This window comes from Molothrus aeneus, chromosome 5, assembly GCF_037042795.1.
Source record: "Molothrus aeneus isolate 106 chromosome 5, BPBGC_Maene_1.0, whole genome shotgun sequence".
Taxonomy (NCBI): Eukaryota; Metazoa; Chordata; class Aves; order Passeriformes; family Icteridae; genus Molothrus; species Molothrus aeneus.
In genome coordinates this window covers 55,836,290-55,854,919 of record NC_089650.1, presented here as the reverse complement: position 1 = coordinate 55,854,919, position 18,630 = coordinate 55,836,290, and the positions used below count along the sequence as shown (strand labels likewise).

The 18,630-nt window shown below is 43.6% G+C and overlaps 1 protein-coding gene across 1 annotated transcript in view; it reads right to left on the bottom strand.

Annotated features, from left to right (window-relative positions):
• Positions 1 to 2,707: 2,707 nt before the first annotated feature.
• Positions 2,708 to 18,630, bottom strand: part of LAMB1 (laminin subunit beta 1) — a 42,871-nt gene continuing 26,948 nt past the window's right edge. The window contains exons 24-33 of the mRNA XM_066549825.1: positions 13,181 to 13,550; positions 11,356 to 11,540; positions 9,930 to 10,171; positions 8,273 to 8,476; positions 7,750 to 7,894; positions 6,798 to 7,005; positions 6,490 to 6,631; positions 5,468 to 5,644; positions 4,059 to 4,218; positions 2,708 to 3,161 (exon numbers count right to left, since the gene is read on the bottom strand). Of these exons, the coding sequence (XP_066405922.1) occupies positions 3,025 to 3,161; positions 4,059 to 4,218; positions 5,468 to 5,644; positions 6,490 to 6,631; positions 6,798 to 7,005; positions 7,750 to 7,894; positions 8,273 to 8,476; positions 9,930 to 10,171; positions 11,356 to 11,540; positions 13,181 to 13,550 (1,970 nt within the window). The 3' untranslated portion in view covers positions 2,708 to 3,024. The remainder of the gene's footprint in view (positions 3,162 to 4,058; positions 4,219 to 5,467; positions 5,645 to 6,489; positions 6,632 to 6,797; positions 7,006 to 7,749; positions 7,895 to 8,272; positions 8,477 to 9,929; positions 10,172 to 11,355; positions 11,541 to 13,180; positions 13,551 to 18,630) is intronic.

Below are 18,630 nucleotides of genomic sequence, written 5' to 3'. Positions count from 1 at the left end.
GGGTCTTGTTGGGTTTTGTTTGTTGATTGGATCCTTGTAGTGTCTAGGTTGTGGATCATGTGAGCGAACTCACAAACAGATGGCATTGTTGAAAGATCTTTAACCTGTATATGGAGCATGCCCAAATCCAGTAGTTAAAATTAACTTCTTTTCCAAGGTGCCATTTCTTTTTTTTGTCAGGCCTCTTCTGCCTTGAAGAAAACCTTAATACCTGCTGGTATTGTGCATGTTCTTTTTCATTATGCCACCGGAATGAGAAGTGCACATTCAGAAGGTGGTGCTACAGCTACATGGTTTTTTTGTATAGACAAGATGGTTATATCTTTCTAGATTGCTTTATTATAGCTTATTATTCAAGTACTATCTATAGTGAGTGATAGAGATGGATGCCAGCATTACCATATCAGGTAATCAGTAAAACACCAGTGATAGTCTTCCTCATTGTGATTTATTTTCTTAACTCCTACTTTAAATGTAGATGGGGTTAAACCATACCACCTCATTAAGCTTATCACCATCTGATTCATGGGTATGCTGGGTGAATTAATGTGGGTCTGCTTTCAGGTGTTAGTAGGAAGCTGCTAAATGGAAAGTGAAGGTGAGACAACAGAGCAGAAAAGCTTGATTCTTCCAATAGATCTTGACATTTCAGAATCACTTCTAACTTAACAAAGGTAAATGTTAAGTGTTAATCATGTGACTTGCAAGTTCTTCCCAGAAGCCTTGCTCTTTCAGAAACAGTTTTGTGTCTACTCCCTCCACCTCCTGAATACTTGTAGCAGTCTTACTGCAATTCATTCTTGAAGTTCATAAGTTAGAGAAGTTTGTATTTCATTTTATGTTAAATGAAGTTTAAAAAGCCAGGGAAACTTATAACCAATACTACTTCTAAGTTTGTACTGGAGACTGAGTTTTCCAGACACTTAAAAATAAAAATGAAGGCCTTAAAATTATTTTTGTAACTTCTCTTGCTGTCATTCCCATTCTAGTTAAGTGTACAAAAAAGTGTAAAAGTGAAATGAACTGCTGAGCCACCTGTCAGTGGTCTCATGGCAGTTAGGCCTGAGTGCTGCCAAATGGGCACTTTGTAGCAGCTGCTGAGTGTACTGGCAGTGAACAGTGCATGATACTGCTGTCATGATCGGTTCCTTCAAAGATTTTTTTTTGTTGTGCTGTTTGTAATCTCTGGAGCTTAGGGGTAATTATTTATTTAATCATAATGCCCTTCATTTTGCTCAGGTGGTGCTGTATCCTTCTGTAGTTGTCCTGATTTTGATGATCACACCTGCTTAGCAAACCTGATTTCCTTTTATCACAAGATAACCTACATAGCTGGTCAGGGAAGCCAGTTGATGTACCCTTTTTGGATTTCAGCAAAGCTTTTGATACTGTCTCTCATAGGATCCTTCTGCACAAAATGTCCAGCACATGATTGTATAAACACATCATTGACTCACAGGTTCGGCACAAAGGGTTACAGTGAATGGTGGCATCAGAGTGGTGACCTGTCTCTAGTGGGGATCCACAGGGTTCCATCTTCAGTCCTGTGCTCTTCATCTTCATTGATGACTTGGAGGCAGGACAGGAAGGGCCTCTAGCAAGTTTGCATGTCATACAAAACGGGGAGGAGCTGTTGAGTTCTTCTAAGGCAGAGAGGCCCTGCACAGAGACCTTGACAAGTTACAGAACTGGGCAATCACCAACCACTGAAAGTTCAGCAAGGGGACAGTACCAGATCTGCACCTGGATGTATGGACAGACTGGGGAATGAGAGGCTGGAAAGCAACACTGTGGAAAGGAACTTGGGGTTCCTGGTCAGTGGAAAGTTGAATTATGAGTCAGCAGTGCCCTGGCAGCCTGGAGGGCCACCTGTGTTCTGGGGGCATCAGGAGGCACAGCAGCACCAGCTGGGCAAGGGAGGGGATTGTCCTGCTCTGCTCTGCACTGGGGTGGCCTCATCTTGAGTGCTGGGGGCCGTTTTGGGCCTCACAATATAGAAAAGACATGAAACTATTAGAGAGTGCCCAAAGGAGGGCAACAAAGATGGTGAAGGACCTGGAGGAGAAGCTGTATAAGGAGTGGCTGAGGTCACTTGGTCTGTTCAGCCTGGAGGAGACTGAGGGGAGACCTCACTGCAGTTACAACTTCCTCATGAGGGGAAGAAGAGGAGGGGCAGACTTGGATCTCTCTGGTGACCAGTGCTGAGGGAATTGCCTGAAGTTGTATCAGGGGAGGTTGATGTTGGATATCAGAAAAAGGTTTTTCACTCAGAGGGTGGCTGGGCACTGGAACAGGCTCCCCAGGGCAGTGGTCATAGCACCAAACCTGGCAGAGTCCAAGGAGGCTTTGGACAATGCTCTCAGGAACACGGTGTGACTCTTGGGGTGTCCTGTGCAGGGCCAGGAGTTAGACTTTATGGCCCTTGTGGGGCCCTTCCAACTCTGTTTATTTTGTGAGTCCAAGCTTGAATTACCATATAAACTTGGTACATTCCTACTTTCAGTGCTGACCTCTCTGTTTTCACTCTACATATCAAGCATTTCATAATCAGTGACATGAAAGTCAGTCTTAGGCCTAACTGGGTATCATGCAGGGGCTACACAATCCTTTTTGAGTGCTGTGGCATAACTAACTACATATGGATGGTATTTCTTCACTGGTAGTTTGGTCTGAGTCACCATATTATGTTTTATAGTAATAGTAACCCTTCTTTAGAATTACACAGCTCAAGCCAAGATTTTATTAGATCTCTAACCAATGTAAGAACAAGACTTGCTAAAGGATTAATTGATGTACCATTGCAGCTACTGAAAATAGGCAGGAACTTAATGAGTCATACTAGGTACGTACACTGATACAAAAGTACTGTTTATTTTCAACAGCAAAAAGTTATTTTTCTTTGGTTCTGTGGCTTTAAAGTCAATATAAAACCTGTTCACCTTTTCAGGTCTTAATGTAATGTCAAAAAGAACTAGTATAATACTTGTAAAAACCATCCTGAACACAAGCATTTCCCACTCCTGTTTACAAGCAGGTGCTGTAAACAGCAACCTTCTGGCTGATTGTCTGTAAGAGGGAGCGAACTGTTTCCTCCAGCTCCACCAACTGCTTGGCTTTGTCTTCCAGAACTTTCTGATTGTTTTCATATGTATTTTCCAAATCTGTAGGCAAATGAAGGCAAAAAAACCAGCTTAATTGGTGGTGTTTTGATGCATGTAAATAATTATAGTTATAGATAAGCTACTATTAAAATTTATTTCTATTGTGGAAGATATTCTGATTGGGGAAAAAAACAAATAAAACAAACAACACCCTCAAAATCAACGAAGACTGGAATGGCACCTTTTGTTTCTTTAAGTTAGGGATGTAAAGGAACAAAGAAGTCATTTTCCAAAGGTGAAAATCCAAAAGTGTATTTTGAGGGTTAAAATAATTGTAATTCTTTGCTCTATGGTGGCTTTTACAGAACAATGAAATGTTTTGGCTTGTGATGATTAAGACTACTCAGCAAGTCACAGTAACTGTGCAGGAGTAGCAAAGAGGGGAAGAATGAATTCCTGGCCTGGCAAAACCAGAAGGAAAATTTAATTCTGTCTCCGATAGCAAGGGGCAGATTGCCTTGTTCTGGTTCAATCAACTTTGTCAACAATAAATGTTAAATTAAACTGTGAACTGGAACTCCTGTGTCCTGATTAGCTTTTGTTTTAAGAGCTTTCCAGGGTGGGGTGAGGGAAGTAGTTTGGAGATGGGGGTCTTGCTGGAACAGATGAGTCCTTGTCCTGAGCAGAGTAGTTTTGTTCCTTCCCTGGGGTTGTTCTGAGGACAGTGAGAGGTGCCACACCAGAAGTTTGTGTCTCACCTGTAAGTTTCAGCTTATTCTACAGAAATCCTTGCTTCAAAAGACTGTATTACGTCCATAATAATAAGGAAAGCAGATCAATTCTCAGTAACAAAAAAGTACCTTTTCTTTTCCCCTTCTGCTAATGAATAGCTGGTTAAACAGCATGAAATTGCTTCATGTTCTAAGGTGCCAAATGACCTCCTCAGAAGAGCCTTACCTTTGAGCAGCTGGAGTTTGCTGTTTGCTTGAGCCAACAAGGCTTTAGCTTCATCTTGCAGCACGCCTGCTTTCCTCCTGGCCTCGGCCGACTCCTCTGTCTTCCTGGCAATGAGCTCTTCCACGGTTCTGTACTTGCCGCTGAGCTCGCTGCTGAGCACCTGTTCCCAATTCAAGCACAAGATGGAGCTCACACAAAGCCAGTACAGCGGGAGTTGGCATTTCCTCCCTCTGTCCTTTACTAGTCTGGCTGCCAAGAGAGACTATGCGGGGAGCTCACTTTACAAAAGCAGAAACGGTGTCAGGGTATTTCCTACTTTCTGTCCAAGACTAAGAGCTGTGGTGAAGACTCATCAGTTGCTCTTTTGCAGATCTGTGCCTGTTTTACAGCTTCAATACTGGCACTTGGCAGAGATTTATGGGATTCAGTTACAGGGTTCTGTAACTAATGGAAGCCATGGCCCCTAGAACTGCTGGAAAGCTACACCTGGCACTGCTCCTGGCTGAGTGGTTGCATCTGGGGAGGAATAAATACCCTTGCTACCCTCTCAGCAACAGGAACTGAACTAGCTGCCCAGCTGGTGTTAGTGAAGGTGCTGGGAAAGTTGTGAGGTTGGTTTCTCAGCTGTGCTTTTGTTGTGGGGTTTAAGATTAAGAAGTCCTATGGCCCAACTAAATTCAACCATTGAGCAAGATGACGAACCATAGCAGCACTGGAATTCTCTTGTGTTTACTTGACAGCACCTGAAATTCTACTTAGTGTTTGGATATTGTTGAGTTGATGGATAATGCAGCTCTCCTGTCAGAAAATGGCTCTCTGGAGATTGGTAGGCTAACTACAGACAAGAGATGGGAGCAATGAAACTTCCTTTGGCAGACTGGTCAATTGTTTTGTTAATGAACATTCTTTTGCTATTACAAAAGTGTGTAGCAAACATTGGGAGTAATGCCATATTCACAGAGAAAAATCTTGCATCTCTGATATTTAGCAATTACTTCAGTTTTTTGTTAGGATAATTACTTTTCCTGTTGCTTGATTCTGTATATGCCAAATTCTGGTTTGTTTGTGCTGAACCTATCATTGTCATAGAACCATAAATATTCTATACAAGTGGAAAAAAAAAATTCCAGTTCTCTAGTAAAGCTGAGGAACAAAAACCTATCTGTGAAAGGCTGACAGGTTTCCTGCAGCTATTTCAGAACCTAAAAACTTCCCAATGAATCTCTCTCAGGATCTGATACCAAAGTAAAAAGTAGCTATCTTTGGTAAGAGTATAAATGTTGGAGTATTTTCTACCCCCAGAATATGAACAATAAATGTGACTGATCACATGGATTCATTGATCTCCCTTTAGCCAAACATGGGGAGTTTTGCTGGCTTCTCTTTAGGATTGTTCCTGAGCTTCTCACCTTTTGAACTTCTTCAGCATTTTGTTTTGCACTAATAATTTTGTCTTCTATATTTCCCACAGTCCCTGAATTTGTAGCAGCCTTTTGCCTAAGGTCTTCAACACTCTTCTCTAGCTCAAACAGACGTAAGGTAGCATTGTTCAGCGTTTCTGCAGATGCTGCATTTTCAGATTCAATCTAAGAGAAAGAAGAATGAGAGTTAGACTTTCAAAAGACAATGGATATAATACTAAACTTTCTCCATAAACCCTGCTCAACTAACTAGCTTGTGTCCATATATCTGAGTTAAAAGCAGTGTTTTAGTTTTGCTAAAAATGGCCCATTGCAGCCAGGGTGAAAAAGCTCAGTGCTCGAGAGTGGTACATATGGGGCTGCACAAGCATTAAGGAACATGGTCAAAAAAGTATTTGATTGCATTACACATGCAAGAGTTGACTAATCCATTGACAAAACTTCAGACATTTGACTCCATCATGTGATAATGGACTTGTGAAGCTTCTAAACTGGCCAAGCTTCATAAGTATAGATAGCACTGTAGTCTCATGAGGGCTTTGAGATGAAGTCTGCAAATACTTTATCTGACAAGATTGTAGCACTTGGCACTTCAATCTGGCATTTGTTTATTTTAGTCTGGTGCTGCAGTGGTAGATGACACTGAGCACACCAATGCACAACCAGTGTGACTGACAGGTGTGGCTTGCCAGGGGTCTTGTCAGACCTGCTGGTTTAGAGGGCTACAGTCCTGCTCATTTAACTTGGCTGGTGCAGGATACGGGGTGAGAAAAGCCTTTTGGTGGTTTTTGTTTTTGTTGTCTGGTTTGGTTTATGCACAAAAAGTCCCCTAGCATCTGTCCCACTCACTCAAAAGTTGATGTGAAGGCAGGAATAGTTTAGATGCATTTTAACTGCAGCCTTTGCTTTGCAGTACCCAAAAGCTTTCTCTAGGCAGGCTTACATTAGTTTCTGAGCATCAGACTTGGTGCTGTTTCTATTATGTTAAGAAATACTCGTAAAGAACTCACCGAAGTCAGCAAGTCTTGAGTTCCTTTAATATCTTCATCAGCTTGTTTGATGGCTTTTTCAGCTGCATTTTGAGCTTTTTCAGCTTCTTCCAGTGCTGCTTTCACCATGTCTGCAGTGACTTTAACATCTGTTGCCCCTTTGCTGTGGACCAAGATTGTTAATGCTAAAAATGCTCTTACTTTGGAATTGGAAAAAGAACATATGCTGCAACGGGCTGGTTTTGCCCCTTACTGAAGGAATGAGAATTTACATCAGGGAAAGTTAAACTGCATTTTCTGATGCAATGAGATGAAACAGGGCTGCATACCTTGCTCTTTTAGCTTCCTCCAGCAGCATTTCTGCTCTGGCAATGTCTCCAGCACTCTGCTGCAGAATGACCTCAACATCAGAAAGGCTTTCTACACGCTCACGAATATCTTCTGTCAGGGCCTGCAGCTGCTGGGGAGTGCTTGGCATCTCCATGTTCAGCACTTCATTAGCCACTGCCTCAATGCTATCCAGGTCAGCACTGTCTTCTAGCAGATGGACACAAATGACAGAGATGTGAGTAAAAGCTTCTCTCTGTCACATCTCAGCACTCAAATTCTGTTCAGCTGCTTCCTTAAGAAGGAAAATAATGAGAAAACTTCCTCCCCCAGATGTATGGAAAATCAAGGTGTTAAAGCTACTTCCCAAGGTGAAACTTCCCTCTCAGGAGAGGCCCAGCAGGTATATAGGCCCTGCTGGCACAGCTGTCTTGGAAGCCATTTGAAGATCTTGGTGCCCAGCTGCAGCACTCTGGGGAGGACCCAAGCTCACAGGAAACAAAACCAACAGCTGCACGTAGATGTATTTATGCTCCCAGCACAGTCAGCCCTAAGCAAACAGGCAAGGAATGGGCTGCTGGCAAACAAGGCTCTCATTTAACCTTTACTTGCTTTATTACAGAGAGAGAAATGCAGTTTCTGACTCCCTTCCCCTTTAATACTACTTTATCTTTCTAGCCAGAACTTACAGACATACTTGGCAAAGTACAGCAGTACAACAACCTCAGCTGAAAGGCACACAAGAACATGTCACAGTTTGCTCTCACTTTCTTATTATCTTGGTTTTCTCTTGTTTTTTCTCATGTTTCCAGATTTCATCATACACACTGTCTGTCTAGGGGAGGTGGGGGGAATGATGACAACTGTTGAGCTAACTCTTGGAAGATAATACAGATGTAAAGCTGGTTTTCACAAACCCAGCATTAAAATATAATTAAAATGTAACGTTCTTACGCATTAGGAAGTCTCTAATCTGTTTAATAAGATTTCTCAGATCTTCATTGCTTCTGTCCACTTGTTCTTTTGTAGCATTGGTTTTAAGCAAAACTGCTTGTGCATTTTGTTTTGCTTCATCCGCTCTCTGTTTTGCCTCAGAAACCTAAAGAAAGGAAAATGGAAGGCTTGCTTGCTTATCTTTTTATGCTTTAGGGTTTGTTTTAAAACAATTCATCTGGAGTCAGAAGTAATAGTAACAAGGAATGCTTTTTCTCATAAAACTCAACACTTGGAAGCTGGCCCTGATCCATACCACCAGTGCTAGTTTAAACAACTCAGGCTGATGTTTAGTTATCCATGAAGCTTCACTCTAGCAAGCTCCCTTTCTGAAGATATTTACAAGCATGATGAAGTTACACAACCCAAAATAAGTATTTTCTGCAGAAAACCAGCACATGCTTTATCAATTAGTGCCTGTGCTACAACAGACAGATTTTCCCTTTTGTTTTTTACTATCTTAACAATTGATTTGGCATATTACCATTCTGGAGAGTTGCTCAACTTCTGCTAATGCACTGAGGATGTCTCTGTCAAAATCCATAGCCTTCTGCCAGGCATTGTGAGCCACGGTCACCAGCCCATCGCAGCCGGGGCCTCCACACTTCTTCTTGCCCTCGTCTGTCCGACAGCTCAGCCCCCCGCACTCGGACTCGGCACACGAGGCTCCTGGGGCACTGCCACACGTCTGCAGGGACACAGGGGAAGCAGTCACAGCCTCATTTCCATTCCACTGCCTGGGGGCTGGAGTAGGACACTGTTCCACCACAAAATTTCAGAGTCAACTTTTTTTTTCAAGAAGCGAAACTATTTCTATCGGCAACATTGTGCTGAGAATTATCCGCTGCTTGGTCAATGGTTTGGTAATGAAATAACACGGGAGTTGGTTTAACCAGAGGGAAAATTAGAAATTCCCTGTTCTTGTGAGGCTCTTTTACCTTTTCATGCCCCCCACCCCACTCTTTTTGCCAAATGATAGTCACTAACTCGGATTTTGCAGCCAAAAAATCTCCCTGGAAAAACCTAGGGGCTGAGCCAAGTTAGCTGCAGCTGTCTCATGTGAAGTGTAAATGAGTCCCTCTTACCTGTTTGGCACGTAACCCAGCAGTAGCTAGAAAGCAGAAAGATGTGTTTGTGTGTGTGTGTGTGTGTCTCATGATTACACCTCCAAGCAACTCAGTATTTACTGCCTTGATAAACATCTACCCAAGATTTCAGTTCTTAAGAACAGTCAGGGCAGGAATGTAGGGGAAGGGAAACTAAATAGAAAGATGTCTCTTTCTTCCCTTCAGAGAAAAAAAGGAGGGCTGAGGGAGTGGGAGGGATGACTGGTTGTAAAGGAAAAGGGACAATCAGTGTGTGAAGAACTCACTCTCTACCACAGGCCTGGCCTGCCTGGGGGAGTTAATGAGCGGTGCCCTGCAGCCTGCCTTCACCCGGGGTTGTTCAGGGATTGTTCACTGAATGCAGCTGGCCAACTTCAAAGAGAAACTGAGAGAACACCCAGCCTCTCCCAAGAAAAAGCCATCCTTAATCATATTTACAGATGAGCAGGCACCTTCAACAGAGAAAATGCCCTTTTGACTCCAGCTCCCTGTAAATTCTGCTTTGTCTCGAGCAGGAGGATGAGCCTGGGGGGATGCTGAGGCCCGGGGGTGTGCGCAGAAGTGCAGCCTGGCCAAGCACTGTACAGACACAGAGTGTATCTGATGGACCTGCAGAAGGGAAGAGGGGAGCCTAGGGAAAGCAAGCACTGAACTCAGGATAGGCTGAAGAGGGTGGCTCTCAGCCCAGCAAATTTGCCACACTTTCCTGCATGTGGGAACTCTGTCCCTAGCAAAGAACATTGGATTAGAACAAGGGTGATGCAAAAACAGGTGCTGTGATGGGGCTGGGAAGAGTGGGAAGAAGACCAATGTGAAAGGCTGGTCTTTGAAAGCCAGTAGTGGCAGAGCTCACCAGTTACACAACCCAGTTGCAGCCCACGAGGGGATGCTCAACCAAGCAAGGTGCATTTCTCATGACCCAACTGCACATCTCACACTGCCATGTCCCCTACAGCTCCTCCCTGCCCGTTGCTTCACCACAAACCCAACTCTGTTTCTGCCACGGGTTTATCCCAGCCATTCTCAGCTGTGTACCTTCTCAGCCACCTCAGAGAGATCCAGGCTCTGCAGCTTCCCAGCGAGTTCATCCAGAAGGCGCGACTGCTCCTCTTGGTTAGCCTTGAACTGGGCCTCCTTCTCATTGATCAAGTCTTGCACTTCCTGCCGCGTCCGCGCTGACAGCTCCACGGCGCTGTCAGGATCAACGGTGGAGGCATTGACCCTCTCCTCTGCCTCCTGGGACATCTGGAAATACTTGGTGATACTGTCCAAGGCTCCTGCAGAAATCAGAGGGAACTGATGAAAACTCTGTTGAGTAACCCAAAGTAATGTATATCACAGATGTTATTGGATGACACATCAGGATTATTAGTGATATATCACATTAAAGGAAACACTGGCCTTGGCAGCTGTGCCATTGCAAGGATGACAGAATTTGGCCTCTTGTAGGAAAAAAAGTTTGCTTGGTGGAGACTGTCAAGCTGGTCTTTGAAGTTAAGCCTTTCTCTAACCCTAGTGACTGAATTCTGCCTGCCCTAAGGGCAAAAGGAAATACAGCCTTTGAAGGTTTTTAGGGTAACAGTTTGTTTTCTAAGGATTCCTTTATCCCATCAGTTCTTATTGCTTGCCCTGGAATGTCTGGCTTATGGAGTCGCTGCTTGGAAACTGGTCAGAGCTTTCCTATGAAACAACTGCTTGACGAAAGATGCTGATTTATGGAACTGTTGATTTTGGACAACTCCTAGAGAGGCCTTGTGTGGGTGTGAGGGACCCTATGGGGGTGGTTATACTCTGCACCTTGGGGCAGCTTTCCTCTGCCAAATGCCAGAAGTCAGGGACTCCACTATTCCACATGCTACTCGCCTTAGTCTGAAATCTCCCATGTTCACTGGAAACAATCTCAGACTTCCTGCAAACCAGGAAATATATAAGAAAAATTATAAATACTTTCTTTGAAGTCAGCTTTCCAGATTTCCAAATAATTTAGTGACATTCCTCTTCCTCCAGCAAATTTTGATTCTTGGCCCATTTCAGTGTGCCAATGGACATGCCAGGCTTGGGTGGTTCAGAAGAACTGGACCCTTTACCATGAGCTCTTTTTTTTCACCCAGAAATAGCAATTTAACAGACTGAAGGGAGCAAGGGAGATGTCCAGACATATCTTGAAATCTGTGGTGCACTTTCTTCTGTTGTGTCTCATCTACAATGTGTTCACCATGATACCTTAAGACGATTCTATGCCCGAAGAATTTGAGCCAGCTTTGTAATGTGCAGAGGAAGAGAGACCAGATGAGGGGGCAAAAATTCCTGCTGCATCAGCAACTCTGCTAATGCACAGAAAGAACCTGTCCCTGAGGAACTGTTTTATTACAAGTTAGAAGATTAATCTGGTACTTAAACCCATGCACTAATTAAATCTTTGGCCACCCTGCTGCTTTCTCCCCCTCCCTTTGACACTTACCCCGAACATCAGAGATCTTGATGAACTCTAGCTGCTCTGCAAGCTCTTTCACGATGTGGTCCAGACTTTTGGCATCTGTCTCCAGTGCACTCAGGTCTGTGTCTGTGCTATTGCTCTTTGCTGATAAGGCTGATAGGTTTTCTTCTATGTCAGCGATCTTAACTGTAACATCTGCTGTCAGCTTTCTGTAAAACAGGCACAGGACTCAACATGGGGAGGAAGAAGGGTCATCTGCCTCACACTTCACTGGAGCATGGTGGCTAGAGATGTACCCAGCTTCTCCCATGGCAGGACCTGTCCTCCCTCAGTGGAGCTCCAAGCGATTTGTAACAATATGCCTACCTAAAATACTGTTTTGCTTCCTTTATTATACAAACCTACTTTTTAATTTACAGCACATTTATAAACCCAAAGCGCCAAATTGCTCAGAAAACAGCTGCATTGTGTAAGATTAACTGGAGGGAGATTCCAGAGGACTGGAGTAATGCTCTTGTATCATGGCAACCGCATAGGTCAGAGTTGACTACTATGATCCATACATAATCTGCTTCCCATCCCACACAGCTCAAATGTAGTTTTGATTACTACGAGCTCATCAGACAGAACTGAACTTCAGGAAGCAGGGAGGGGGGAGCCTTTATTTTAGCACAATGGGTTCTTTAAACTCTTCTGTACAGATCCCTCCTCACCAGAGTTTTGAAGGAAAACCTCCTGCTCTAAGCATTCACTCAGTGAGCCATGGAGCAGGCTTTAGCTAGTGGTATAACCCTAAAAGGAAAAGCAAGTGAGCTACATGTCAAGGCTGCTGTGGAACAGAAGTGGGCATAGGAAGCTATTCCCATCCATGGTGATCCCCTCAAGCCAAGCATTTCCTCACTCTGAAAGAATCAAGGCAGTATTTAAGATCTAAGATCAATTTACAGCTCTCTCAATAGCCCACCAGCCTGCTGTTTTCCAGGACTCCTCCAAAGCCCAGTACTTTCTATACAGCCAGAGAGGAGCAAGAGCAGATACACCTAAGGTATGTTAGGGAAAAGCACCTCCTCAGCTTTTCTGGTCTCCCTCAATACACACAGAGTCCAGAGGCAGCAGCAACCCTCAGCTCTCTAGCAGGAGGGAGGGGAGCTGTAGGACAGAAACTATTCCTAATTGAGACATTTGTTCTTTAATCCTCACCCTTTTGCTTTGTGCAGTTCCCTTCACAATGCACAAGCAAGTTGGAGCAGCGGCACACAGGGCTAGAAAGCCTCTGTAATCCTACTTAATGTTACACTGCCCCATCTCCAGACTACCATCTTTTGTATGCTTAGTCCTAAAAGAAAATACAAGGCTTCTACTCTCAGAAAAAAGGAAACAATCCGTGTTATAAACCTGGTGCTTCCCCCAACACGTGCTCAGAGTGCAGACAGAAGGCCAAGTTTACAACTCATCAGCTACACAGGGAAATCCAGGAATTTAATCTCTCCCCCTCTTCATTCTCTCACATAATAGCAGTGCTTGTCCTTTGGCCTGGGGCAGCACAAGGCAAGCATGAGTGGCTCCCTGGTAATTAGCTGCCTGGAGAGCAGTGAGAGCAGGACAACCCAGCCCAGCACGTGGCAGCTGCACTGTTCCTGCCTGCCCCACCAGGTTTCTGCCCAGTGGGAAGGGCACTCACTGCCAGTGCTGAGCATGGCAAGGTGCTCCAGCAGCCACAGCACCCTCACCCAGCCAGAGTGCCCTCAGCCCAGCATGGGGACATCAGTCACTCAAGTAAATCCCAGCTCACTGGAACTCCCACTTGTTCCCAAGACACACTGATCCATGTAACTACAACTGTACTCACTCTGCTTCCTCAAAGAGATTCCCAATGTTCTTCAGGGGCTCAGCTGCTGGATTTTGAGCGATGATGGTTTTAATTTCAGTGAGCTTCTCCTCCAGTGTGTTGAGTGTCTGCTGGTATGGGCCAGTGACTCCAGTGATTTTGAGGGTATTAGCCCTATCCAAGAACTGCTGGGTCCTATTAGCCAGCTCGCTGATGATCACATCCCAGAGGGCAAAGCACTGGTGGCAGGGCACGCAGTCAGGGAAGATGCCCGAGTAGCCCCGGGAGCACTTGTCACAGTGCAGCCCTTCCACCCCCTCATTGCAGATGCACTGCCCTGTGGCACGGTCACACTGCGGGGTCTGGATGCCTCGAGGGTTGCAGTCACATGCTGGGAGGAGAAAAAGGCACATGTGAAGGCCATGGATGTTGCCAGGCTGGGGAAAAAAACAGTTATAATACAATGAACACAGATGTGGTCAGTGTCTCAATTATAAAAAGCTAATTATGGATGTATCACTTCCGCATGGAGAAAGCAAGTGTGAGTGAGAAAGGGGAGAGAGATGGGGAAAGAACTCTAGAGGAGATCAGGATTTGCACATCTTGGAAATAGGGACAATAATGGAGCAAGGATGGACACCAATTGCAATGTTCAGATGTCAGCTGAATAGCAGCTGAAAATAAAGATCCCAATTTCTCTCCTGCAATGAAGAGTGAGTAGAGCAGGGCTCTTGGGACAGGAAAAGAAGTGGCTGGCAGGCAGGCACATAGAGGATTTAAGAGCAAACCATGAGAGAAGAAGGAAAATTGAACTAGGAACAGCCATTTACTGTCTCCCCTAGCAGAGGAGTAACACTCAGGTGAGGAATCCTGCAAATCATAACCCAACCACCCTTTCACAAACAGCACACTAAAAGGAGATAACTGATTACACAGCACTTGGTTAATTGGAGGAGCTCTGTTCCATAAGGCACTGTGGGTGCTAAAAGTGGAATTGGCTTCCAAGAACAGGACAAATCTATGCAGCAAAAGCCCTTGAGAGATCTTGTAGGCAGAGGTACAGGGACTGGCTCAGAACATGCTCCTGCCATGGATAGTGGGAAAACATTCACAACACACACTGAGGAGCCTGGCATGGGCTGACATTTTGGGTATACAGAAAATCAGAAAAAAATCTGGCAGTGAAAAGTAGAATAGAATAAAGAATGTGGTCATGGGCAGCCCTGTAGTGTTTGAGGTGTTAAGGACCAAGAGCCTACGTGCTGTTTGCTACCCTCAATGTCACCCTCAGTGGAAATGAGGACACTTAAATTTATAAATTTTTAAAAATTATTTCACACTGAGCACTGACTTCGGAGTTAGTGTTCACACCTTCATGAAATACATTTCTTTGGCACTAACCCATGACAGAGAGAAGTTACTCACTTAACTCAGTGATGCACTGTCACTGCTGAAAGCACAGACATGCTCTGTACACAATAATGCTATCAGGAGAAGCATTTCCATGCAGCAAGGCTGCCACTTGACCTCCTTAATTACACAGGAGGCAGCAGCAGCAGAGGACATCACCAACATGCAAAGCTTTTAATAAAGAGATGGCAGCAAGCAACAAAAAGAGAGGCTTTGAAAATATGCACATCATCTACCTATCATTATGGCAGAGTGCACCCAAAACAGGTCAAGCACATGTTCCCTAAAAAGGAAAAGGACTGGCATACCTGATAAAGCCCCTCACTTACACATCTATTTACCAGGCATGCTCTAAGGAGGTTAAATGGCTCAAAAGGGCCCATCAATCAATTCACACACCCAAAGCAAATGTCCCCCTGAAAATAGGGCAAAACACAAAGCTGTTTTCAAGACTGTACATTGTTTGCTTCAATGCCAGAACACAGTGGTGGTCTTCAGTTCAAAAAGAGCCCCAGCAGAACAAATCGCTCCTCAACAAAACGACTTTCTTGTACAAAGTGAATATGATAGGCAAGAGACAAAAATAACTTCTGCTGCCTGCACAATTGAGCAAAATGGTCTTTTGTTCTTTGAACTATACCCTGACACAAGAGATTGTTTTTACTTTACATCGAAAGTGCTTAAGTAGTCAACTCACCATGGAATATGTTCCCTGCAGGCAAACCGTTGAGTTCCTGTTTGAAGGTCAGTTAACCCTTCTGTCAACTAATAAGGCCCTTGGTATAATGATGAATTGTCCAAATTCCTCTGTATAGAAAGAGGCTAAATGGCATGTGGTTTTTCTCAAAGATCCTGAGGTCTGATCAAGTTACATGAATACTTGCTGCTGGCAAATCAGATCACTATATTTACTTGCAGATTTAAAAGGCTTAATGTGAAAAAAATCCCTGTAACCCCATACTGGTAATTCTACTCCTGAATACCTGCATGTTCAGGGAAGCCAGGTGACATGGCTTTAGTAGCATTTACATGGTAAAGTGGATTCCAAAATTTCTGGAACCAGAAAATACTAGGGAAGAAGAGAAAATAATTTAGGTACTAAAATACTGTTTGCAAACTCCACAGCTGCCTGTTGGGGGATGATAAGAGCAAAGAAGTAATTTATTCTAAATGCAGAACAGCAGCTGGAAGAATACAGTCCTACAAAACTCCCAAACCAAGCTTTGCAGGACCATGAGAAATTGTACAAGGCAGATAGAAACATTACTGTGTCTCTTACATCTCCATTTTATGATTTCTTATCAAGCTCACAAGCAGGTAATCCTGGCTCTCAATTACTTCAGTCCCCTGAATGAAATGCATATAGAATGGCTTTCAAAAGTGCTGGTTTTCTATTGCTCTTCCTCCTCTTCCCAAGACATTAACCATATACAAGACAACGCCAGATTTCACCCCTAACCACCTCTAGTGGAGTCCTGTACCTTGTGCCCTGGAAACCTCCACCAGGCATTTTACACCTCAGCAAGGAGAACGTTCAAGGCCACTGAAGAAGAACACCTTCCCTTTATGCCATGGTAGGGATTAAACCCTCTACTCATTCCAGCTGTGGCCAGTTCTCAAGAGAAGGAAAGCAAGCCCAAGCCAAGATGATGTGATGTAAAGCCTTCTTCACAGTGAGTAGCACCTTGAACACAGCAGTCCACCAGGCAAATAGCTCAGTGCCAGCTTTCACCTCTGCCTCAGGCAGTGCCTGCCTGCCAAGAACCTGCTGGCTTCAGTCTCTTTGACTGAAGGGCAAGACTTCATCCTAAAGGAACAAAAGCATAGTGACAGTGGCAGGATGTATGTGAAAGGAGGCCCTCCGAGCTGGCACAGACTGGAGAACAATGGCACAGGATTGGCAAAGAGCTCATGGAAGAACAACTGAGTTACACATCTATCATTCAAGATGGTGGGTGCACATGCACCAGAAAATTCCTGTGACATTCTAGTATCACTGCCAATGAACTGGGATGTGAATACCAGAGATACCTGCTAGAAACAGAGCAAACACCAGTCAGAGTGACCCAGCACATCACGCTCAGTATCATGTTTGACCAAAGTACCCACCATCACTTCTAGCCACAGCAGAGTTCTTGTTCCCCAGACACCTCCTTTGTTATGTCCAACTATTCCTATGGCCATGGTGGGATTCAGAAGTAGTCCTGTGCCTGACAGGCTAACTCAAACATAACCTTCAAAGTATTGCTTTGCTCAGGAGATTTTGGCTCCAACCAGCACACTCCTAAATCTGATGTAAGACCTGAGTAGTACAACACATCCAGTGTTAGCATATATCTGGTTAATCTGAACTTTTTCAAGAACAAGAAACACACAGGCACATCTAGGGATGCAGATATGCCTGAAGATGTTTCAGATGTGGCTTAGTAGCTACCAACAGCTTTATACTCATATGTGATATAGGGAAAGACAAAGTCCTGTAAGCTACTTTTATGTGGCTTCCCTATGCTTACATGACAAGAAACTGGAAAAGTAGTTCATTTTGCACTGCAAAATCTAACAGATGTTGAGTTTACTTCAAGATACTTGGATGCCTTGACCACTTGGAGTTGGAAATGCCTTTCAAGACAAATGGTTGATTAGTCTCCTTTCAAGCAGACAGATGGCCCAAAGCCAGGGTGAAGGGCTGAAAGTTAATGCAGACATAGCAGCTTGCATTGAAGATCAGTGTTAGACAGGCTTCAAATCTGTAGGCAGAGCAGGACATAGCAGTACCTCCCATGGAAAACACAGTGGAGGAAAAGAAGTCTTTTGAAATCGTTGGCCCAAGATTTAAGGGTTTTCAAAGGAGCATTTACTAAATTAAACAATAGGTTTCTGTTTTGAAATGTCATTTTGGAACTGGGCGTATTGTTTTCTTTAACTGAGTGTGTAACTCAATCAGTGATTCTTTTGTGGCATACTTCAACTTCAGGGAAACCATATTTTTGGAAAAGTTTTAGCCAAATTCTTCAGTCAGGATCTGCTGATTAGCAGATTATGAGGATTGTAGCTGCATCTGTTTACAAATGCATGTGCACGTATGTCCATGCACACACTGAATATCCATGGGTAATTCTTGTATCACCTTCATCAGTGCATTTCTCCTCCTCCTTTTTCCTGATCCTAAAGAGAGAAGTAACACTCAAACATGTATACCAAATGCAGTCATGTAAAAACCTAAGAGGAGAAATCCAAAAGAAGCAAGTAACTAGCTTGAGAGGTTTGCTTTAAGCTCAAAAGGATCTGAGAATTGCTTTATTTTTTACCTACTCTGAAAGCTCTGCTATCTTTTCCTCTGATTTCAAATATTTAGAACTCACTTCCATTTAAACTACTGTAGTTCAATATGCAGTATATTTGCACATCACTTTAATTTAAACTCAGGTGTGTCAAAGCACTTGATACTAGAGCAAAAGGTAACAGAATGGATAGTGAATGGGCTGTATGAAGACCAGTCTCAGTGTTCAATTCCTCACTGGGGGATGCCAGGAACAAACAAGCATTGTACAGCATCCTATGCTGAATAGAAATCATTTTTCCAGAAATATTTTTTTTACTGCTTGAGACTGAGGGCGGCAAGCATCAAATGTTTAACTCCTCCACAGAAAAAAACATAAAGCTTTTGTTCAAACATGATTTCCTGGCATCATTTCCCAGTGGCAGTGAGGCACTGTGATAAGAAAACCATTCAACAATTTTTAAGGTTGAAAGTTTTGCAGAGCTAGCAAATTTCTTCTGAATAATCAGCTATTGATTCAAGTTACCCTGCAAGCATAGTGCTAACTTCTCAGCATTATGATTTCAGTAGGAATCATTTCCAGCCTAAAATTACTGGAGTTGTGCTACATCTTAACATGCTAGCAGACCATACCAAAAGGATAATTTTCTGAAAATAATCAATACACATTACAGTACTTTATGACCCTAGGTAATTTAAAATTATGAAATTCCAAGTGAAAATTATATTTTTTTAGCACAGAATTTGTCTGACTTCCTTTAGGCACTTCTCACAGAAGGAA